We start from the raw sequence: 18,005 nt of genomic DNA on the forward strand, positions 1-18,005 counted from the left end.
AGCTGGGGGAAAACGGTGCATTAGAGAGAGAAGGCTGGGATTCCTGAGTCAGAAGGACACAAAAGAAAATACAGGGGAAAACTCTGTGTCTGTATGAATACAAATTAGTTTTGTCATGTTTCTTACAGCAGTACCAAATGTATTTTTCTTTTGGGAGAATCATTCTAATATCTAAGAGAATTTAGCCTCTAAAGGCAAACTGGGAGATATGAAATCTCAAAGCTCTAATGGAAATCTGTAAGAACTGGTAAGTGCCACAAAACCAAAAGTCTAAAGTACTTAACATCCAATTCCACAGCATGCAGTCAACCATCAAAGTTTGCCATGAGACAAAGTCTAATGTTATCAGAAAATCTGCTAACAATGGAGCACCTATCCATGGGCAAAACAGTGTAAGTGGTAGGACATAGCTACTACAGAATCTGAGAGATTTTGTGAGATACATAAAAGCATTTGTGTTGGTTAAAATCCTTCACCAGGACACTTCACGCCCAGAAAAATTCTAATAAAACACTACTAAAAATATCACTAATGTCTGGCTTCTTCCATCCCTTCCACAGGTTCTTAGCTTGCGTAAGGCAGCAAGCCTTGGACTTCTGGGAAGGTGGCAATGGTTGAGATGTCTTTGTAATGAAAGCAGGACACCTGATGATTAGCTAATAAAATACTTCCAAGGGTGAGCCTATAATTAGTAAGTTTTGTTTCCTAATGTGTCATCACATTTTTTGGCTGGTGTTATACACATTGACCTGTCTGGATGTTCACGTGTGGGGCTTATTTCTGCTTCATCTGAAGCCAGATGAGAGCTTGTATCTGAGTGTACAGGAGTTTGAATCCTGAATGGATGCAGTAGGGTGGCCATAGCAGAAGACGTGACTTAGTATTTTTGCCAGGTGGACATAATTTAGGTTATAGCTCAAGCAGCCTTTAAGCAATATTTCATGTGATCGGGATAGATTTACACTAGTCAGCTTGTCTGTATTGTTGAAGACAGAGCTGTAGCAGCAAGACTGTCAGCAGAGATAAACAACATAATCACTCATGCGGCTTTTTTGGGTTTGTGACATTAGCAGTCAAATGAAGTGTTGTTATGTTTGGTGTCAAATGCAGTTATGTCAGAATAAACATTTCTTCAGCCAAAGAGAGAATTTGCTGCAATTCAAATTATGCTCAACAGCAAAAGGCCTATTAAGGCTACTGATGACAGAATTTTGCCCCAATGACCGTAAGTTCCCTTATCTTTGAACAGAGTAATGTGAAATGCAAGTATTTAAATGGCAATGATATTCATTATTAGAATATAAAAACAATAAAAAATAAAGTTTAAAAACCCTTCAGAAAGTGTTTCCATTCATTTCCATAGTGGTGACTTCAGTTTGTTTTATACAGAGCAGAAGGTACAAATGACCTTCCTGGTGTTCTTTCACTTATTGGATTTTAAGTTTTAAGGAGGGATTGCATTGCCTGAACACATGACAAGACAGTGCAATGAAAGCAACAGCCTCACTTTATGAAATCTTTTCTATTTTTGAGTTTTGCAATGAGAAAGAATTTTAATGGATTTATATCTTGGTCTATTTTTTCTACATATTTTTTAAAAAAATGTCTCGTTCCCTTCTCAATGCTTTTGCTTCAAAACATTTCAGTATCCTTTTACTCAGACTGTTCTATTTCCTTTTTTGAAATACTTGTTCATTGTACTTACTCTCTTTTTGCAATGTCATGCCTTCATACAAACAAACAAACATACGCACACAAACAGTCTTCCAATCCAGGGTGCCTTTGACGTACTGAAAAATTTATTCCCTGGAAGAGGATAATCTTTAACACAATGGTTGTCTCCCTACTCCAGTGTTCTCATGTCCTGACGGTCACCATCAGTAAAATAAGAGTTATGAGGAATTATCTGACATCTTTGTGAGCTTGGAGCTGCAGATAGAGACCATCAACTTGGTGTTGAGACTGGAGATGCACAGAATAGCCAGGACCTGCTAATGCCTGATTTTCCTATGGAGCATATCTGAGGCACAAAATGTGTTTTATATGGCTATAATGGAAAGTTTGGAAAGAGTCAGTATCTGTTTATTAGAGTGATTATATTTTAGTGTTGACATGTATTAGTGCTCACATGTATGTGAAATGCTCCAGAGAAGACTGATATAGCTCCAACTGATTTAGTCATCTGAGATGGGCACACAACACTATGGTAAAGCAGAATGCTTGTAGCAAGGCTGGGGTTATAGCATGTATGCACATATATATATATAATTATATTTATATTTACGTTTGCATATATTTATATTTATATATATATTTATATTTATTTTTATTTTTATTTTTATGTGTGTGTGTATTTATGTATATATAAATATACATATACATATATACATATATGTAGCAAGCACATTTTTGAAAGACTCAGGGACCGAGGCAGTCCCTTTCCATTGCTTCACTGCACTGTTCAAAGCCTGACCTTGCATCTGTCTGCAGTGGGAATAATCCTATGAATATTTGTTGTTATCGCTGTGAGTTCAGGTCACTGAGTGACACATAGGCTCTATCTGTGATCTTTTATAGGTAATTATTATATTTGCATGGTGTAACAGAGGCATTGTGAGAAACAGAGGTTTGCTTTTCCCATGTTTATGCAATATTTGGAATTCATGTATGTATTAACCATTAAAAAGTTTGAAATTTTTGTATGTATTAACCATTAAAAAGTGAAGTATTATGAATCACTTCATTTGTGGCTGAAAGGGAGATCTTCATGACTAATGACAAAATGGAGGAGAAAGAAGATCATATGTATCTGAAAATTCAGAAATTTCTGAATAATTGGCATTTTGATAGGATAGTAAATTAATTACTCTGGTACATTATTGAAATCTAAATCTCAAACAGGATAGTGAGAAACAAAGGCAAAATTCCCAGCTTCCTTCATACCTGCCTTCCCAAACATCACTCTTGCCCCCCAACAGCTCTATATTCCCACCCCTCTGAGTGGTGCAGGGGAACAGGGAATGGGAGTTCTGGTCAGTTCATCATCCTTTGTCTCTGCCACTCCTCCCTCCTCACGATGTTCCCCTGCTCCAGCATGGGTCCTTCCCATGGGTTGCAGTCATTCAGGAAAAGACTGCTCCTGTGGACCACAGCAAGGATATCTGCTCCACCATATGCAGGCCCTGTATAGGCTGCAGGGGAGCAACTTGTGTCACTATGGTTCTCACCACAGGCAGCAGGGTGGGAAACTCTGCTCTGGCCAGCAGTGGGTCCATTTTGGTCAGATGTTCTGTTCAACATGGGTGTTGTCTTCTCATAGAAGCCACCCTTGCAGCTCTCCAGCTTGCCACATAAACTCAAGTCTCCTATTCTTAACTGGTCTTAAAAATGTATCTCTGCCTTGGATACCTGTTGGCAGAGTACAACAATTCTGTATCACAGAATTCTGAATGCCTATTTTATTTTTTTAATAGCTGATTTGACCATATGGGTGAGAACATTACAGGGAAGTAGTGGGAACATCCTGGCATAACAAAAAAGGCTTTTTCTCTGCCTAGCAATAGCCTATTGCCCTTAAAAATATCTTTATTGGACAACTCTCTTTTTCTGTAGTGTGGATGAATCATTCCACATCCATAGCAATGAGAGGTCTCAGTTATATATGTTCAAAAGTGTCACTGCTTCAGACAGAAATATGCTCTTTATGAGACCTTCAGCTTGGATCCCTGCCTGAGCATACCTACTTTTGCTTTGCTCAAAGACAGACACATGCTAATGATCCACATAGGACTGTAGTTCTTGAGAGATATTATATACAGCCTGCACTTTCCTTCTGGCTTCTGCTCTTAAAATGTCAGCAGCACCACAGCTACTAGTTTATAGCAGCCTTGCAGTGTGCCTGCAGTTTTCTCTTGTACATCGAGGACTGCAATTACAATGCAATTGAGCTGAGCTCCTATAAATATAGTATAAACATCAGCTTTACTCTGGGTTCCCAACTCTTCCTGTGTGGCTCCTTCTACCAAAAAAATGTCGCAAGCATTGATGCTGTGCAACTAATTTTTTAGTTATAATTAACCTAGTTTCTCAATTGAGAGTTATTCATGACACAATTGTATTGCCATATAATAGGGGCATGCCTGAGGGTAAGAATGTAAGAGCATACAGCTCCTTACACAAGAAAATTCAGTCTGGAACCTTGGACGAACTAGAGAACTTCTGTTTTCCAGGAAATATAAACTCCTATTACAGTCTACAGGTTTTTGTAAAGGCATTTTCAAAGTATTGCTTACGTTTATCAGGGTAACTTCTCACAGACTTCCCAACTTACTGTGTCTTTTGTGCCCATTGAAGTAGATCAGGGCAGTGCTTTTTGTGAGACAGCAAGGTGTTTCAGCAACTTGGCAATTTTTATTGGTCCAGTCATAGCTATTCATGATAAACGCAGACCAGAAGCTACTGGTTTAAAAAGCCAAACTCAAACTTCGTAACTTGCTCCGTGTGCTTAAAATCTCTTCCTCGTCCCCTTTCCAACGGTTTCTATTTCCATCTTTAGTTTGACCACAAGATGGCAATAACTTGCAGACAAAATGAAACAGACCGATTTGAAACTGTCTCCCTTCCTAAGCTTTTCCCTGCGCTCTGCCCCCAGCCCCCCTCTTTTGTTTCAATATTTAATTGCATGTCTTTCGGAATTACTAGGCAACCCACCCCCAGCTGTGCAGTTTAAAGGTGATGTGCTTGCAGTGTGATTTTCAGGATCTACTCCGTAGAGCACCATCATGTGATACTGGGGTAAGGTGGAGTTCAGCTTTAAGGGGGAGTCTCCAGCCTTCCTCACCAATCTTTAGGATCTGACTGGAGAAATACCAAAGGATTCTTCTCCTTTTCCTGCTCCTTCTCTGTCCAGCTCCCTGGGCCAGCCCCTGAGCAGACTAAAGACGGGCAGAGCAGTTGCAAGGTGAGTTTCCCCCGTGGTTGCTTTTCCATGGCTCTGGGTGGTTGTGTGCCAGCTAGGCTGGTGTTTGCTTGCTGTCTTAGGTGCAGGTGACAAAATCCAAGGGAGGGTTAGGCTCCAGGTAGAACTTCTGAGCAGCTGGATAAACCATCAGCTTGGGCTGAGAGTATTTTGTTCTTGCTTTTGAACAGCTCTGATAGTTTTACTTTGCATTTCCATTCACCTCACGGCACATTATTTCACCCTTTTTGTCTGTCTGTGCTAAACTTTTGACCAAAATCTCTCACAGTGTGCTTGGCAGGGGAAAACAATCACCCAGAGAGATCTGCAGAGCTATGGGCTTTCCCCACGCCAAGCCATCTCTCAGAGTGGGGAGGGATGTCCTTCCTGATTTGGGAGCTGAGGAGCTTTAGGAGACAAGGAACAGTGCAGCTGTCCGGGAGATTGAACTTCATGCCCCTCTGTTGTCTGGTCCATTTTGCAGAAGGACTCCTTGTCACTGGACAGCAGTGCTGTGTTTCTGGGCTGGTTCCTAGATAAGCTCTTGCACACCTCAGAGGGGTTGCATCTCTGCTATGGGAAAGATGAGGGAAGAAGGAGCAGTAGCATTTTCTGGTTTTGAGTTTGATATTTAATAAATAAGCGAGATCAGAGCTTGGCTAAGGGAGTAGAAAAACCCAGAGCATGAAACACCGGACACCTTATTGCTGGGGGCAGTTTGGTCCTGGCTGGTGAAAGAGCCTGCCCAGTTCCCTCCTTGCAGGACGTGGCTCCTTGCCTGCTCTTACCATCATTCCATCAAGTCACAGGGCTGGAGTGCCCACCTCATGCTACACAAGTGGTGGTGGAGTTCATGATTAAATCTAGATGTTCAGACTGTGATAAAGTTACACTGTGGGAATTGAGGAGCCCTGGCTCTCCACCTCAGCCACACACTTTCCATTTGGGTAAAATACCTACTCTGGCTGTGACAGAAGTGATTCTTCAAGGGATCTTGGGGGTAAAAATTTCTTTACTGGACCCTGAAACAGATTTGGTGGACTAGATCTGATAAATTTAGTTAGCAAAGGCAGAATGTCTGAGAGATAATAGTCAGGAGTGTACCTAGATAGCCTGAAAATCAGAGTAGTCAAACCTCAGAGAAGCCTTGTGTCTGAAATCGTTGCTGTTAACTCTCACAGTAAAATGTCACTCAGAGGCAAGCTACATTGCCTGTCACAGTTTCACGTAGCCTTGTGGTGATTAGAAAGAGGCAGCAGGGCCAGCTGGGGTTAGCTCCTGACAGCAGCGAGAAGGCATGGCATTGGCATGGTCATCCTTTGGCTGACCCTCAGGAGGAGCTGGAGCTGCAAGCCCAGCCCTCACACGCCCCTAGGGAGGAGGCAGCCCCAGGTCTGGTTCCCAGCATGTGGCTGGTTAAAAGAGTGTCTGTCACCAGTGAGAGACAAAGACAATTCTTCTCCAGAGACTTACATGGCACAGAGATTTATATCGAGTATCATTTAGGAAAAAAAGCTCACCTATTCAGGGTAACTTCTAATGAAGTACATTTTAGTGGGCAATGGTTTTACAGCTTTTGTGGTAAATGCCATATGAAGTTGCTTTTGAAACCCACTTGTGTGAATTTCAAGTGGCATTACTTTCATTACCACAACCTAAGGTTCACTAACAATAAATTACCACAACCTAAGGTTCACTAACAGTAAATTTAGCTTGTGGGAGTGGGCAGAGATAAAGTTCCAGATTCAGTGCAGAATGCAGTGCCACTAATGATGCCCAGATTCAGTGGCACTAATGGCAAGTTGAATTAAAGGTGTGTCAGGTTATCGATTGTTTTTTAATTGTTTATCAATTAATTGGATTTTATTTTTTAATTTGCCTTCTGAACACATATACTTGAGTTCAGATTTTTAAAATCCAAGGTCTTGCAAAGGGGGGTTACTTAAGCATGCCTATTTTCCTTGCATGGTTAAAAGAAATTTCATGCGGTGTTTAAAATTTGCCGATTTTTGTCTTTTGCTTGTATTCTTCTTTCTTTGCTGCACAGCCCTGCTAGTTAAGATTAAGGTGTTCAGAGTTCCTGATTTGCCTTTGACTCAGTGCCAATGCTGCTGAGGGCACTTGGCCGTTCAACATCAAGTGTATGTGCTACAGAAAAAAAAAAAAAGCAGCAATTGAGTCATTTTTCCACCCGTCACATTAGTCAGATGGGCTTTGTTAACCCCCCCTCCTCTTGTGATGCCTGGGTATAATTTCACTTAGAGCAGTTTGAGAAAGCAGACGTTTTCAGACTAAACTTGTGAAAAGGAGATGTAAATCATAAAGCGGAGGTTACGCTGGTGTGAGGCTGAAATCGCTTCCCGGCTCACTCTTTGGTGCGGCTGGTGCGGGCGGGCAGGGGCCGGGCGGGGCTGGTGTCCCTGCTCACGGTGCTGCTGTCCCCGCTGCCGTGGGACACGGGCACCGTGCCCGGCCGTCACCCGCCCTGCTGCTTCCCTTCTCCCCAGGTGCTGCGGGGGACATGCGGCGCTGAGGAGCGGGCTCGGCCCGGCCTCCGCCACGGGGCTCATGGGCGCCTTCTGAAGCCGGAGTGGTCTGGATGAAGGCGGCGGCGGGAGCAACATGAATACCTCGGTTCTCACCCCGCTGGGAAATATTTCCGGTCACCTGAATTTTTCGGAGATGAACTCGCAGATCTTGCAGTTTGAGGACGAAGATTGCCATGTGCCTTTGGCCATGGTCTTCACTTTGGCCTTGGCATATGGGACTGTGATAATTCTGGGAGTCTCTGGGAATCTGGCCTTGATCGTCATTATTTTAAAACAAAAGGAGATGCGCAATGTTACCAACATCCTCATTGTCAACCTGTCATTTTCTGATCTCCTAGTGACCATCATGTGTCTTCCCTTTACCTTTGTGTACACTCTAATGGACCACTGGATTTTTGGGGAGGCCATGTGCAAGCTGAACCCTTTTGTGCAATGTGCCTCCATCACCGTCTCAGTCTTTTCTCTAGTCCTCATTGCCATTGAGCGCCATCAGCTGATCATCAATCCCCGCGGCTGGAGGCCGAACAACAGACATGCCTACATGGGGATTGCTGCCATATGGATTTTAGCCACAGCTTCCTCCTTGCCTTTCCTGATCTACCACGTATTAACAGATGAGCCCTTCAGAAATGTAACCTTTGATGAATATAAGGACAAATATGTGTGCTTGGACCTGTTCCCCTTGGACACTGCCAGGCTGTCTTATACCACAACACTTTTGGTGATTCAGTACTTTGGACCACTTTGTTTTATATTTATTTGCTACCTGAAGGTAAGATAGAATCCTCTTGCAATACGTACTTCGTTCTATCTGATGTTTGTTTAGCCTTGCAAAGATGACAGCGGTAGGTTAATTTATCCCATGTGTTTCTCTCTTTGTTGAATTTCCTGCAGATATACATACGGTTAAAAAAAAGGAACAACATGATGGACAAGATGAGAGACAGTAAGTACAGATCCTCTGAAACCAAAAGGATCAACGTCATGCTGGTATCAATAGTGGTCGCATTTGCAGTTTGCTGGCTGCCTCTTACCATCTTCAATATCGTGTTTGATTGGAATCACGAAATTCTGCCTGTTGCTACCTGCAGCCACAACCTGTTGTTCCTGATTTGCCACCTCACTGCCATGATCTCTACCTGTGTGAATCCCATCTTCTACGGGTTTCTTAATAAGAACTTCCAGAGGGACCTGCAGTTTTTTTTTCATTTTTGTCATTTCCACTCCCGTGAGGAGGATTATGAGACTATAGCCATGTCCACCATGCACACAGATGTTTCAAAAACCTCTTTAAAGCAGGCAAGCCCCGTCACATTTAAAAAAATAAATAGCGACGATGATGAAAAAATATAAAGAGGTAATAAAAATGCTACACCAAGCTGCAAGAAGTGTGATTGCAGGTGAAGTGTGTCCAAGGACAAGCACAATTACATAACAAGTACAAAAGGGTAATGTTTTTCTTCCTTTACCAAGGAACTTTGATTGTTGTTACTTTGAAATTTTGCGCTGTGCATTCTTGCCCCTTTTACTGCTTTAATGTTCACAGAAGTTATATCTGAATTTTATTATGAGACATAGTCAGACCTGCTACTGCCTATGATTTTCATCAGCTGTTTTTGTTCTGTTTCCTTTGTACAGTTCTGCACTTCAGCACAAAGGTTTACTTATTGATTTTTTTTTCAAATTTGTAGTTTTCAGGAGTGTCCATTAGGAACAATGTGAACCATAGGGACACTGTCATTACAGAGGATATCCATGAAAGAATAAAATTAGGAAATTCTGATTTGAAGAGGACTTTTTTTTTTAATTCATCTTTTGATCGACATTAAAATCCTGTGAAATCAGTGTAGGTATGCAAAAAAAGAATTATGTGAAAAGTGTAGAATATGTTTAAATGGGGACATACAGTTGTCTCATTCAAAGAGGCAATTTAGACTGTAATCACTTAGTTTCAAAGACAGGATTAAGAAAGAAATTCTGTTCTCATTTACAAGAATAAAACCCTACAGTAATTCCACAGAGCACAATGGGATAACTGATGCTTCAGCACAGAAAATGAAAACATAAATGGGGCTTCAGTCCCAAATGATTACAGCTGGTTTTAATAACACAGGCTTTTTAATTTAAAAAATCCAAACCCCATTTTCATCTGGCATCACTGACAGGAGTTACTGTTACTGGGATGAAATGCACCATCTGTTCCGAGCTTGTGAACCATGTAAATTCTCCTTGAGATCTATGTCCAGAATCTAGAGGGAGATGGGACTGTTTGCTGCCTGGGCAAGGTGCAATTCCATCCTCACAGGTGACAGAGAAATTCAGGTCTGGCATTAAAAAAGTAAGACTGAGCTACCTCAGTCTTTTCATCGTAATTAGTGTTGATCTATATAAATAATGTATAGCGTCATAATACTTTGTGTTCAGATGCAATGGCATAAAGCTGGATAATCTCCAAGACAAAAGGATGATTTAATCAAGACCTGCAAAATTTTAAAAAAGGATATGAATGTAGTTCGGGTATAATTGGTATGTTTAGCTTCCAAACTCACAGTTCCCACAGTTGGTTGAAGTATGGAAACTTTTGCCAAATATACACAATAGACCTCTGTTACTGCTTAAAATGTATATCCTCTAATAACACAAAATATGGCTAGATCCCAGTTGAGGGAAACTATATAACTTGAGTGCTGTAAATGAAATTACAATATCAGCCAGCTGAGGTTCTGTGTCATGAAGTGTACTTTGCTATATCATCAATGTCTTTTTGAATAATCAGCTTTTTAAAATACAATATGGACCCTACTTTCAGCAAGGTCACTTTAAATCATTCTGGCAGACAAGAGGGTTTTTAAAATGGATATTAATGTAAATGCAACATAAATGGAAAACTGATGGGATATATTTCTAAGCAAAAATATCTCAGGATGTTATGGTGAATTTAATATGCTCTAAATTTGACATAGATAAATGCCTAAGAAACTAAAATTGTTTGGGTTGCCAGTATTTAAAAGTGAAACACCGTGCCTTGTGCTGTCTTATAACTAGTGTAGAATATTGAAGTAACAATGTGTTCTTGTGCATTATAATTCCATGTATTTCTCTACTGGAAGATAATTTTATTTAGAAGGAGTTTTCTGTGCTTGAGAACAGAGGCAGAATGTAGAAAATGAATTATAAGACAGAAGGTTCTTTCAGAGCTTTGGCCTTTTGTATTTTATGAGATTTCCTTTTTCTTTGTGCTTCTCCATGGAATGCGTTGTTAATAACTTGATGAGGGTTTCCCCAAATTATTTCTCTCTCACTTTGCAACAATTTTCATGTTTCAAAGGATGTGTATCTTCACAATGAGATACAATGTACAAAAACAGCCATGGGATTTTTTATTAAAGATTGTCACAGTGGGTTTTCCCCATTACAAAAAGTCACTGTGAAATTTATGGCTTTTTTCCTCTTCTGTTTGGTTTTTTTGGGGGGGGGGGGGATGGGTTATTTTTTTTTTTTTTAAAGCATTTTCTTTCAATGTAGTGCAAAAAGAAAATTTACTCAATTTAGAAACTTTCCAGTTACTTTGCTGGAAATTTTTGACCAAGGTGAATAAGGTGCTTATACAGAGCAGGCGTGGAGGAACTTCAGAGGAGCCTGCTGGTGCTCAGGGGCTCAGGGACCTGAACCAGGTGTGTCCTAAGGTTTGGAGGTCTCCAGTGGGATATCAGCGTAATTCTTCCTATGTCAATATTTCTTGTGCTTGAGGTACAGTCTCAAATCACGCAGCCTGTCTGACACTGTGTCATACTATCTCCTGAGAATGCATGTTGGGTGTTTTTTGCCCACCAGCACCTGATAAACAGAGCTAACTGTAGATGGGAACATTGCTCCTGCTCATCCTTGTTAAGCTCAGGAGCACCTTTTTCCTCTGCACTGCTGTCCTAGGATCAGGCTTCTTATGTTTCCCCGATTCCCTGCCAGAAGCCTTTCTGAGCCTCTGCTAAGGATGCAGGTTAGTGCTTTGTCACACGAATAGCACAGGGCACACTGCCTGTAATGGCAGTGGAAATGAACACAGTGTAGTAGAGACTGTTCTGCAGGAAAATGCATTTGGAGAATTTCAGAGGCAAAATCATGGCTCCTCTGAAGAATTTGTTATGAGGGTAGAGATAAAAGTAGTCTCTCTGAGGTGCTGACCTAACATCTGCAGGGCGTAGCTCAGATCTACTGAGAGCAGTATTTTTGTCTTCGGTTTTTCATGACTTGATGCTGGAGCTCTCCAAAGCTTTCCCCTCCCAACAGCCAGCTACAGTGCTGATGCTCCTTTTCATTTTCAGAGTTCCAACATGGCTTGTCCTCTATATGCTAAATTTCTTTACAGGATAAGCTGACAGATTTCATGTTTCACTATAATTTTTCAATCATTCTGGATTGATATTTATTTCTTCTACGTGCTGTTTTGTCAAACATCCCACACTTCAGCATATGTTGATTACTGTCTCAAAGCCTGAAGATCCCTTTTATTCTTTCTGGCTTGTAGAAAAGTTTTACTGACAGAAAAACAGAACAGTGAGTGATCTATAATGTATCTTATTATTTATGTGTCATACATTTCATGTAAAATCTCCAGCCTTAAATGACAAATGTAACTATTTAATAACCATCAGTATTTTCTTTATTTGTCAGTTATTTTAGCATCCTAAATGTTACTTTGATTGGACACAAACATTTAACCTTTCTGCATAATCTAAAATAAACCAGCATATTTGTATATCATGTTAATAAATGTCTGTGTTCCCAGTTTGCTCTTTTTTTAAAAAAATGGTTTTGTCATTGTTACTATGTATAGTAATTCACGACTTCCACATCAACATTGAAAAAGGATAATAAGAAAGGAAGTGATTGACAATAAAACCTACCTTTGGTAGGCTAGGAGAGAACTAGAAATTAAAAAATATGTATCTATATGTATATAATCTACCCTGTCTTTATGACCACATAAAGAGAAAAGATTTAAACCAGGAAAAGAAATCAACATGACAGAAGTCCCAAGGGACTTGAGCTGATGCTGACTGCATCTCATCACTGATGAAGGTGTGAAGAGCTGAAGGCTCATATATTCTGACTCTGTGGTCTTGCACTACAGTACCAGCTATTATTAATGGATCCTAAAGGGGAAATTTGATGCTGATTCATATTCAGACTGTGAATCAGTATATGTTTCAATCTAGGCCTGTATATCAATTTCTCATTTTGACCTCAGCAAAATGTTCTCAGATCAATGAAACGGAGAATTTTCTTACACCATTTGCCTAGGCATTCTGAATAAAACTGCTTTGCTGGCTGGCATCTTACACTTCTTCCTAAAAATCAGATTTTGGATATTAGCTTTTTACAGAAATAAGTTAATGGCAGATAGTTGTTTGGCTTTTTTTTTTTTTTTTTTCTGGATTCTTCTCTGGATTTTTTCCTCTGGCCCTCATCATGCTTCAGTTTAGAGCTTTCCTTCCTACTTCTTTGTATCAAAGAATTTACCAAAGCAGTGCATAGCGAATGAAGAAAATAAGGAGATTTTCTATCTTCTCATTTTTAAAGAATACAAAACAGTAGGAAACGTGAGCTTAAATAACATCTTTGTCTGCAAGAGATTAAATTCATTCAGTTGAATGGAAAGGGGAGAAGAATAATAATTATAATCAAATGATAAACTTTGTTGACGGTCATTTCTCAGTTGAAGGATATATGCAGCTCCAAGATCTACCATGCCTTCTTCATTCTTGTCTTCCTTAAAATGCGGTCTCTGCTGACTTATTACTAATTAGCCAAGTCATTACTAAAGTTGACGTGACAGAAAATTCTTCTATATAGGTTTTGCAGAATTTCAAATGCTTGAGTATAACATATAAGATGAAAAAATGTGATCGGCTTTGCCTCTAACACTTTAATTAACCTATGGTCAGAAATTACTTCTATACAGTATTTCTGCCCATGCATAACAGTCTTATTGGTCTGATTGAAGTTGATACTTCAAACATTCGGGAATGCATTCACAAAGACAAACTTCAGCTTTCTTTCCTACGCTGCTCCAGCAGCAAGCCAAGGGCACCCACTTCTGCACTGTTCTGGTGCTGTGCACTACCAAGATGTCTTTCCCACGGTTGTCCATACAGCTGCGGAGTGCCAGCGCTGCCTGGTGACTACTGCCTCCCTTCCTCCATCCTCCATGGTGCTTCTGCTCTCACTTTGTATTCCATCCCCTTGCTGGCTGCTTTCTGAGGAAGCTGTGGGAATTTGTACTCTGATTTTGTAAAGTGCCTGAGTAAATGATAAAATTCAACTCTATTTAGGACAGTGCTTTAAATAGTTTCTTTCATTATAATTATCTTCCGGCAAGTGTCTCATAGGCAAGTTTTTCAAAATTTAGAAGTACATCATTTACAAAGCCTGTGTAGGAAATACATCCATACAGAATATCCAGCTTGTTGCAGCAAAACCAACAGTGCACACTGTCTTATGTTTTCCAAATAGCTGACTTGATGATCTCACTATTTATCTGGTCAGGCTTAGATGCAAAAATTTTCCCCAGGTGAAAACAAGATTGAAAGTAATGCACAGAAGATGCTCTGCATGGTTAACTAACTTGCTACAAATTATGCAACATTTCAGATATACAGGGAAATAGAGTTTGGAAGAGAGACAAAAAGCAAAAGTTCTAGATGAAGTCTTGATGCCTTCTGTCAGAAACAAAAAGACTCAAAGGGAGAATCAGATATTTATTTATTTTGGGAGACCAACAGCTGACAGGTAAATGTGGTTTTTGAGCAAAGTGGTGGTCAAATAATTATGTATGATAAACATGTTCTCTTCTCCCATTTCCAGAAAAAGAATATGGACCTTTATAAATGACTCTGAAAATATGTATTTTTAATACTTTTTACCTTGGATTAATCTAAATTGCTTTTTGAAACAAAGGAAATGAAATGGTTTTGGCACAATCGAAAAATAACAGCTTTTCATCCCACCCACCCAGTGCACAGGAGTCCATTTGCATCTTCTGCACAATGTGGAGAAGGTTTGTTTATGGCAGGAGGAGTAACCTGATCAACAAAGCTCTCCTTGTCTCTCTTGGCTCATATCCACACTGATATTGTGCTGCTGTTTTTCCTTCTGCAACCTTTCCCCCTGCCCCAGCCTCTTCCAAGCTATGGAACTCTCCCAAGTTTTTTTTATGCTGTTTATGTTGTTTCTTAATAAAAGCTGTCTGTGAAAACATGCCCTTGAAAGATCCTGTTCAATGTGTACTTGAACATATGGGTGAGAGGCCATATAGAGCTTGTAGAAATGTGACTGGCAATGTGAAGATATTTCAGGCAACAGAGAAATTGAAAATGTACTTGTTGCCTACTGTTAGCCCTTTTCATTTAAAGCTGTTTTTATAATTTTAGTTCATGTAATCTAAATGTCAGCTTAGTTTACACATCTAGAGGAAACTTCCTCTTGGTGATCAGCCACCAGAGACATTCAGCAAGAGGACACCCTGGGTAACCCACTTTGTATCCTTACTTAGCCTCTCACTTGCCCATAAGCTTATCATTGTTTGCGCTATACTTGAAGACATATATGGAAAAGTCTTCACTTCTTTCTCTTGAAGACTAGTAAAAGTTGTATAATTAAGAGATATAAGAGACAGGAATGGATTACCTTTTCTGATCTTTATCTTCATTATTATTATTATGGCTGTAAAGTTTGAGGCTCTTCAATTAAGCTTTGACTTATTATCAGTTTGGGCACGGTGGTAGCCACCTGGATGGCAGTCACCATGCTGATTTGCCTGTACCCACAGGTGCTGAAGTAAAAGCCTTAAAGCCTCACTTAAAACTCTGAAGGGTTAACAAAAAGCCTCCCATTGACTTCAGTGAGCTTTGGGTGAGGTACTTGTTTCAAGTGACACTAAGGTGCAATACCTGTCTGAACACCTGCATTTGTCCAAGGGACAAATTAAAAAGATATCTTCAGCTGGTTCTTACAGTATAGTTATCCTCTTAAGTTCTTCTGTGAGTTTTACTCTGATGTATTTTCTTGACACAATTACGAGTTAAATGTGTCTGCTGAGCTGCCTGGCTTACTGATTTAAACCAATTTGCTTCACAGAAAATTGAAGAGGGTACTAGCAATTCATCACTAGCAAAAGTGTGGGCTTTTTTTTTTGATGATGATGATGATGATGATGATGATAATGATGATTACTACTACTGCTGCTTTTTTCACTTTATAAAAAAATCAACCCAAAAAAAGATCACTAACAGGCAGACTGCATAGGTTAGTTCACATTTGAAATTCACTTCAGGCAGTAAGGAATCTCAGCCTGCAGCACAGGCTGTGCATTTACCTGGTAGAGGTGCACCCTTAGCAGGAACATAAGCAATCATGAATAAAACCACTGCAAGCTGTAGCTTAAAAACAAGTATCTTCAGAATTAGATAAGGGCACATTTAGGTCAATATACAGAAATTTGAATTCAAATATTAATGTTTTTTGTAGTGGAATTTATACATTCAGATAACCAAGTGACTTCATGAAATTATAAAACCTGAGTCTGGTCTCATTCATATTAGACAAATGCTGCAGGAACATCTCTGATATTGTTCAGAAGTTTATGGTATGGATGAGGCAGGTAAATTACATCAATCTCTGAAGTTGTCAGGTTTGTTTTTTAGACTCATAGATTTTATCTTCCCTAGGATAACATAAGGAATTTTATCTTCCCTAGGGTAACATAAGGAAATGAAATACCTTGGCTTTTGAATTCCTTAATGATTTTCACTCAGTCCTGAAAGATTTGCTGAAGCTTTCTCAGAGGGAAATGGTATTGGATAAGCTGAGTACCTGTTATTTAAGTAGGGTTGTTCTTTAAAGCAGGACATAGGTATTATAGGTGTTAGCATCTGTTAGTCTTAAATTCTACACAGTAGAATATAAATATATATGGTTACTATCATTTATAGAGCACATTAAAATTCTGACTCAAAGTGAATTTTATAAATTTTCATAAAACCCTTAACATTTAGCAGTTCTTATGTTTAGCCCATGTTGGTAGAATAAAAAACCAAGCAGTACTGACTGTGGTATTTGTTTTAGCAAGAGAGTTTTGGTTTCTCTGCTCCTGGGACGCTGTCCGAGGATCAGCACCTGCATGGGAGACATGGGATATACCTCACTAAGTGAGGCAAAGGTATCTTTGCCAGCAGGATATCCAACTTCCTCAGAACGGCTTTAAATTGGGAGTGATGTGAAATGAAGACCATTGCTAGCAGCCTGTGAGAGAGTGAGGGACAGAGCTGTCTAGCTTTGCTCTAGCAAAGGGCCTAGAGTGGTGTGAGTGAAGGCAAACACAGAAACCACAATAAGGAGCTTAAATGACCTTAGGCATTTTCAAGAAGCAAGGAAGCAAGGAAGCAAGGAGTAAGCAAGTAAGGAGTAAGGAAGGAAGTAAGGAGTAAGCAAGGAAGTGCCTACAAAACATCCATTTGGGAAAAATTCCCTGATCCTTTCTGGGAAATGACATGTCCAAATGTCTCTGAAGTGCCTGTACACAAATGGGTGCAGCATGGGAAATAAATGTGAGTAAGCAGAGAAATGCATGGGATTGCAGGGCTATGGTCTTGTTGGCACCATGGCTAGGTAGTGGGATGGCTCCCATAACTGCAATAATGCAGTGGAGGGATACAGGCCCTTTAGGAAGGACCCTTCAGGACAGGAAACCAATGGGCTGGAGTTTTCCTTTAGGGGACCCTTTTGGGAGAGAGCAGTTAGAGTATATGGAGCCCTTCTGAAGATGGATGAGGAGCCAGCTGAGAACTTATGGGAGAGGATTAAACAACAAACCAGTATGGATGACACTGTAGAGAGTGTCTGCTACAGGCTGCCTGCTCAGGGAAGCAAGAGATGATGCTAGAAGAAGCCTCGTGTTCACAGACAGGCCCTGATCCTTGTGGTGGACTTTAACCACCTTGATAACTGCAGGGCATTCAGAAATCCAGGAACTTCCTGATAAAAAATTCCTGATAGAGATGACAGTGAAACCAGTGAGAAGATCTGATAGACCTCATACTTACAAATAAGGGAGAGCTTGTCAGGGATGTGAAGACTGAAGGTTTCAGTGACAGTGGAGCTTAGACGCCCAAAAGAATGGAGTGAGTCAAACAGCAAGATCACAGCCATGAACATTAGGAAAGCTGATTTTGGCCTCTTCATGGATCTTCCTGAGAAAGTCCCAGAGGATAAGGCTAGGGAAGGAAGAGGGGATCAGGCTGGCTGTTTGATATTCAAAGATCATCTCTTCAAAGCTCAAGAACAGTCCATCCCAATGAGCAGAGGGTTAAGCAATGATACCACAAGGCCTGCACGAATGAACAAGAAGCTCCTAGGGAAACTCAACCATGAAAAGCAAACATACAGAAGGGAGAAAAAGTGATAGGTAACAGGAGAGGAACATAGAAACAATTCTTGAGGAT

General features: G+C 40.2%; 1 protein-coding gene across 1 annotated transcript; it reads left to right on the top strand.

Annotated features, from left to right (window-relative positions):
- Nucleotides 1-4,838: 4,838 nt before the first annotated feature.
- Nucleotides 4,839-8,859, top strand: NPY1R (neuropeptide Y receptor Y1). The gene is made up of 3 exons (XM_005517600.2): nt 4,839-4,960; nt 7,465-8,278; nt 8,401-8,859. Exons 2-3 carry the CDS (start codon nt 7,580-7,582, stop codon nt 8,857-8,859), a joined length of 1,158 nt encoding a protein of 385 aa, XP_005517657.1. The 5' UTR covers nt 4,839-4,960; nt 7,465-7,579.
- Nucleotides 8,860-18,005: the final 9,146 nt, after the last annotated feature.

Source organism: Pseudopodoces humilis, chromosome 6 (genome assembly GCF_049639895.1).
Source record: "Pseudopodoces humilis isolate 2021_Gansu_Grassland_sample_001 chromosome 6, ASM4963989v1, whole genome shotgun sequence".
Lineage (NCBI taxonomy): Eukaryota > Metazoa > Chordata > Aves > Passeriformes > Paridae > Pseudopodoces > Pseudopodoces humilis.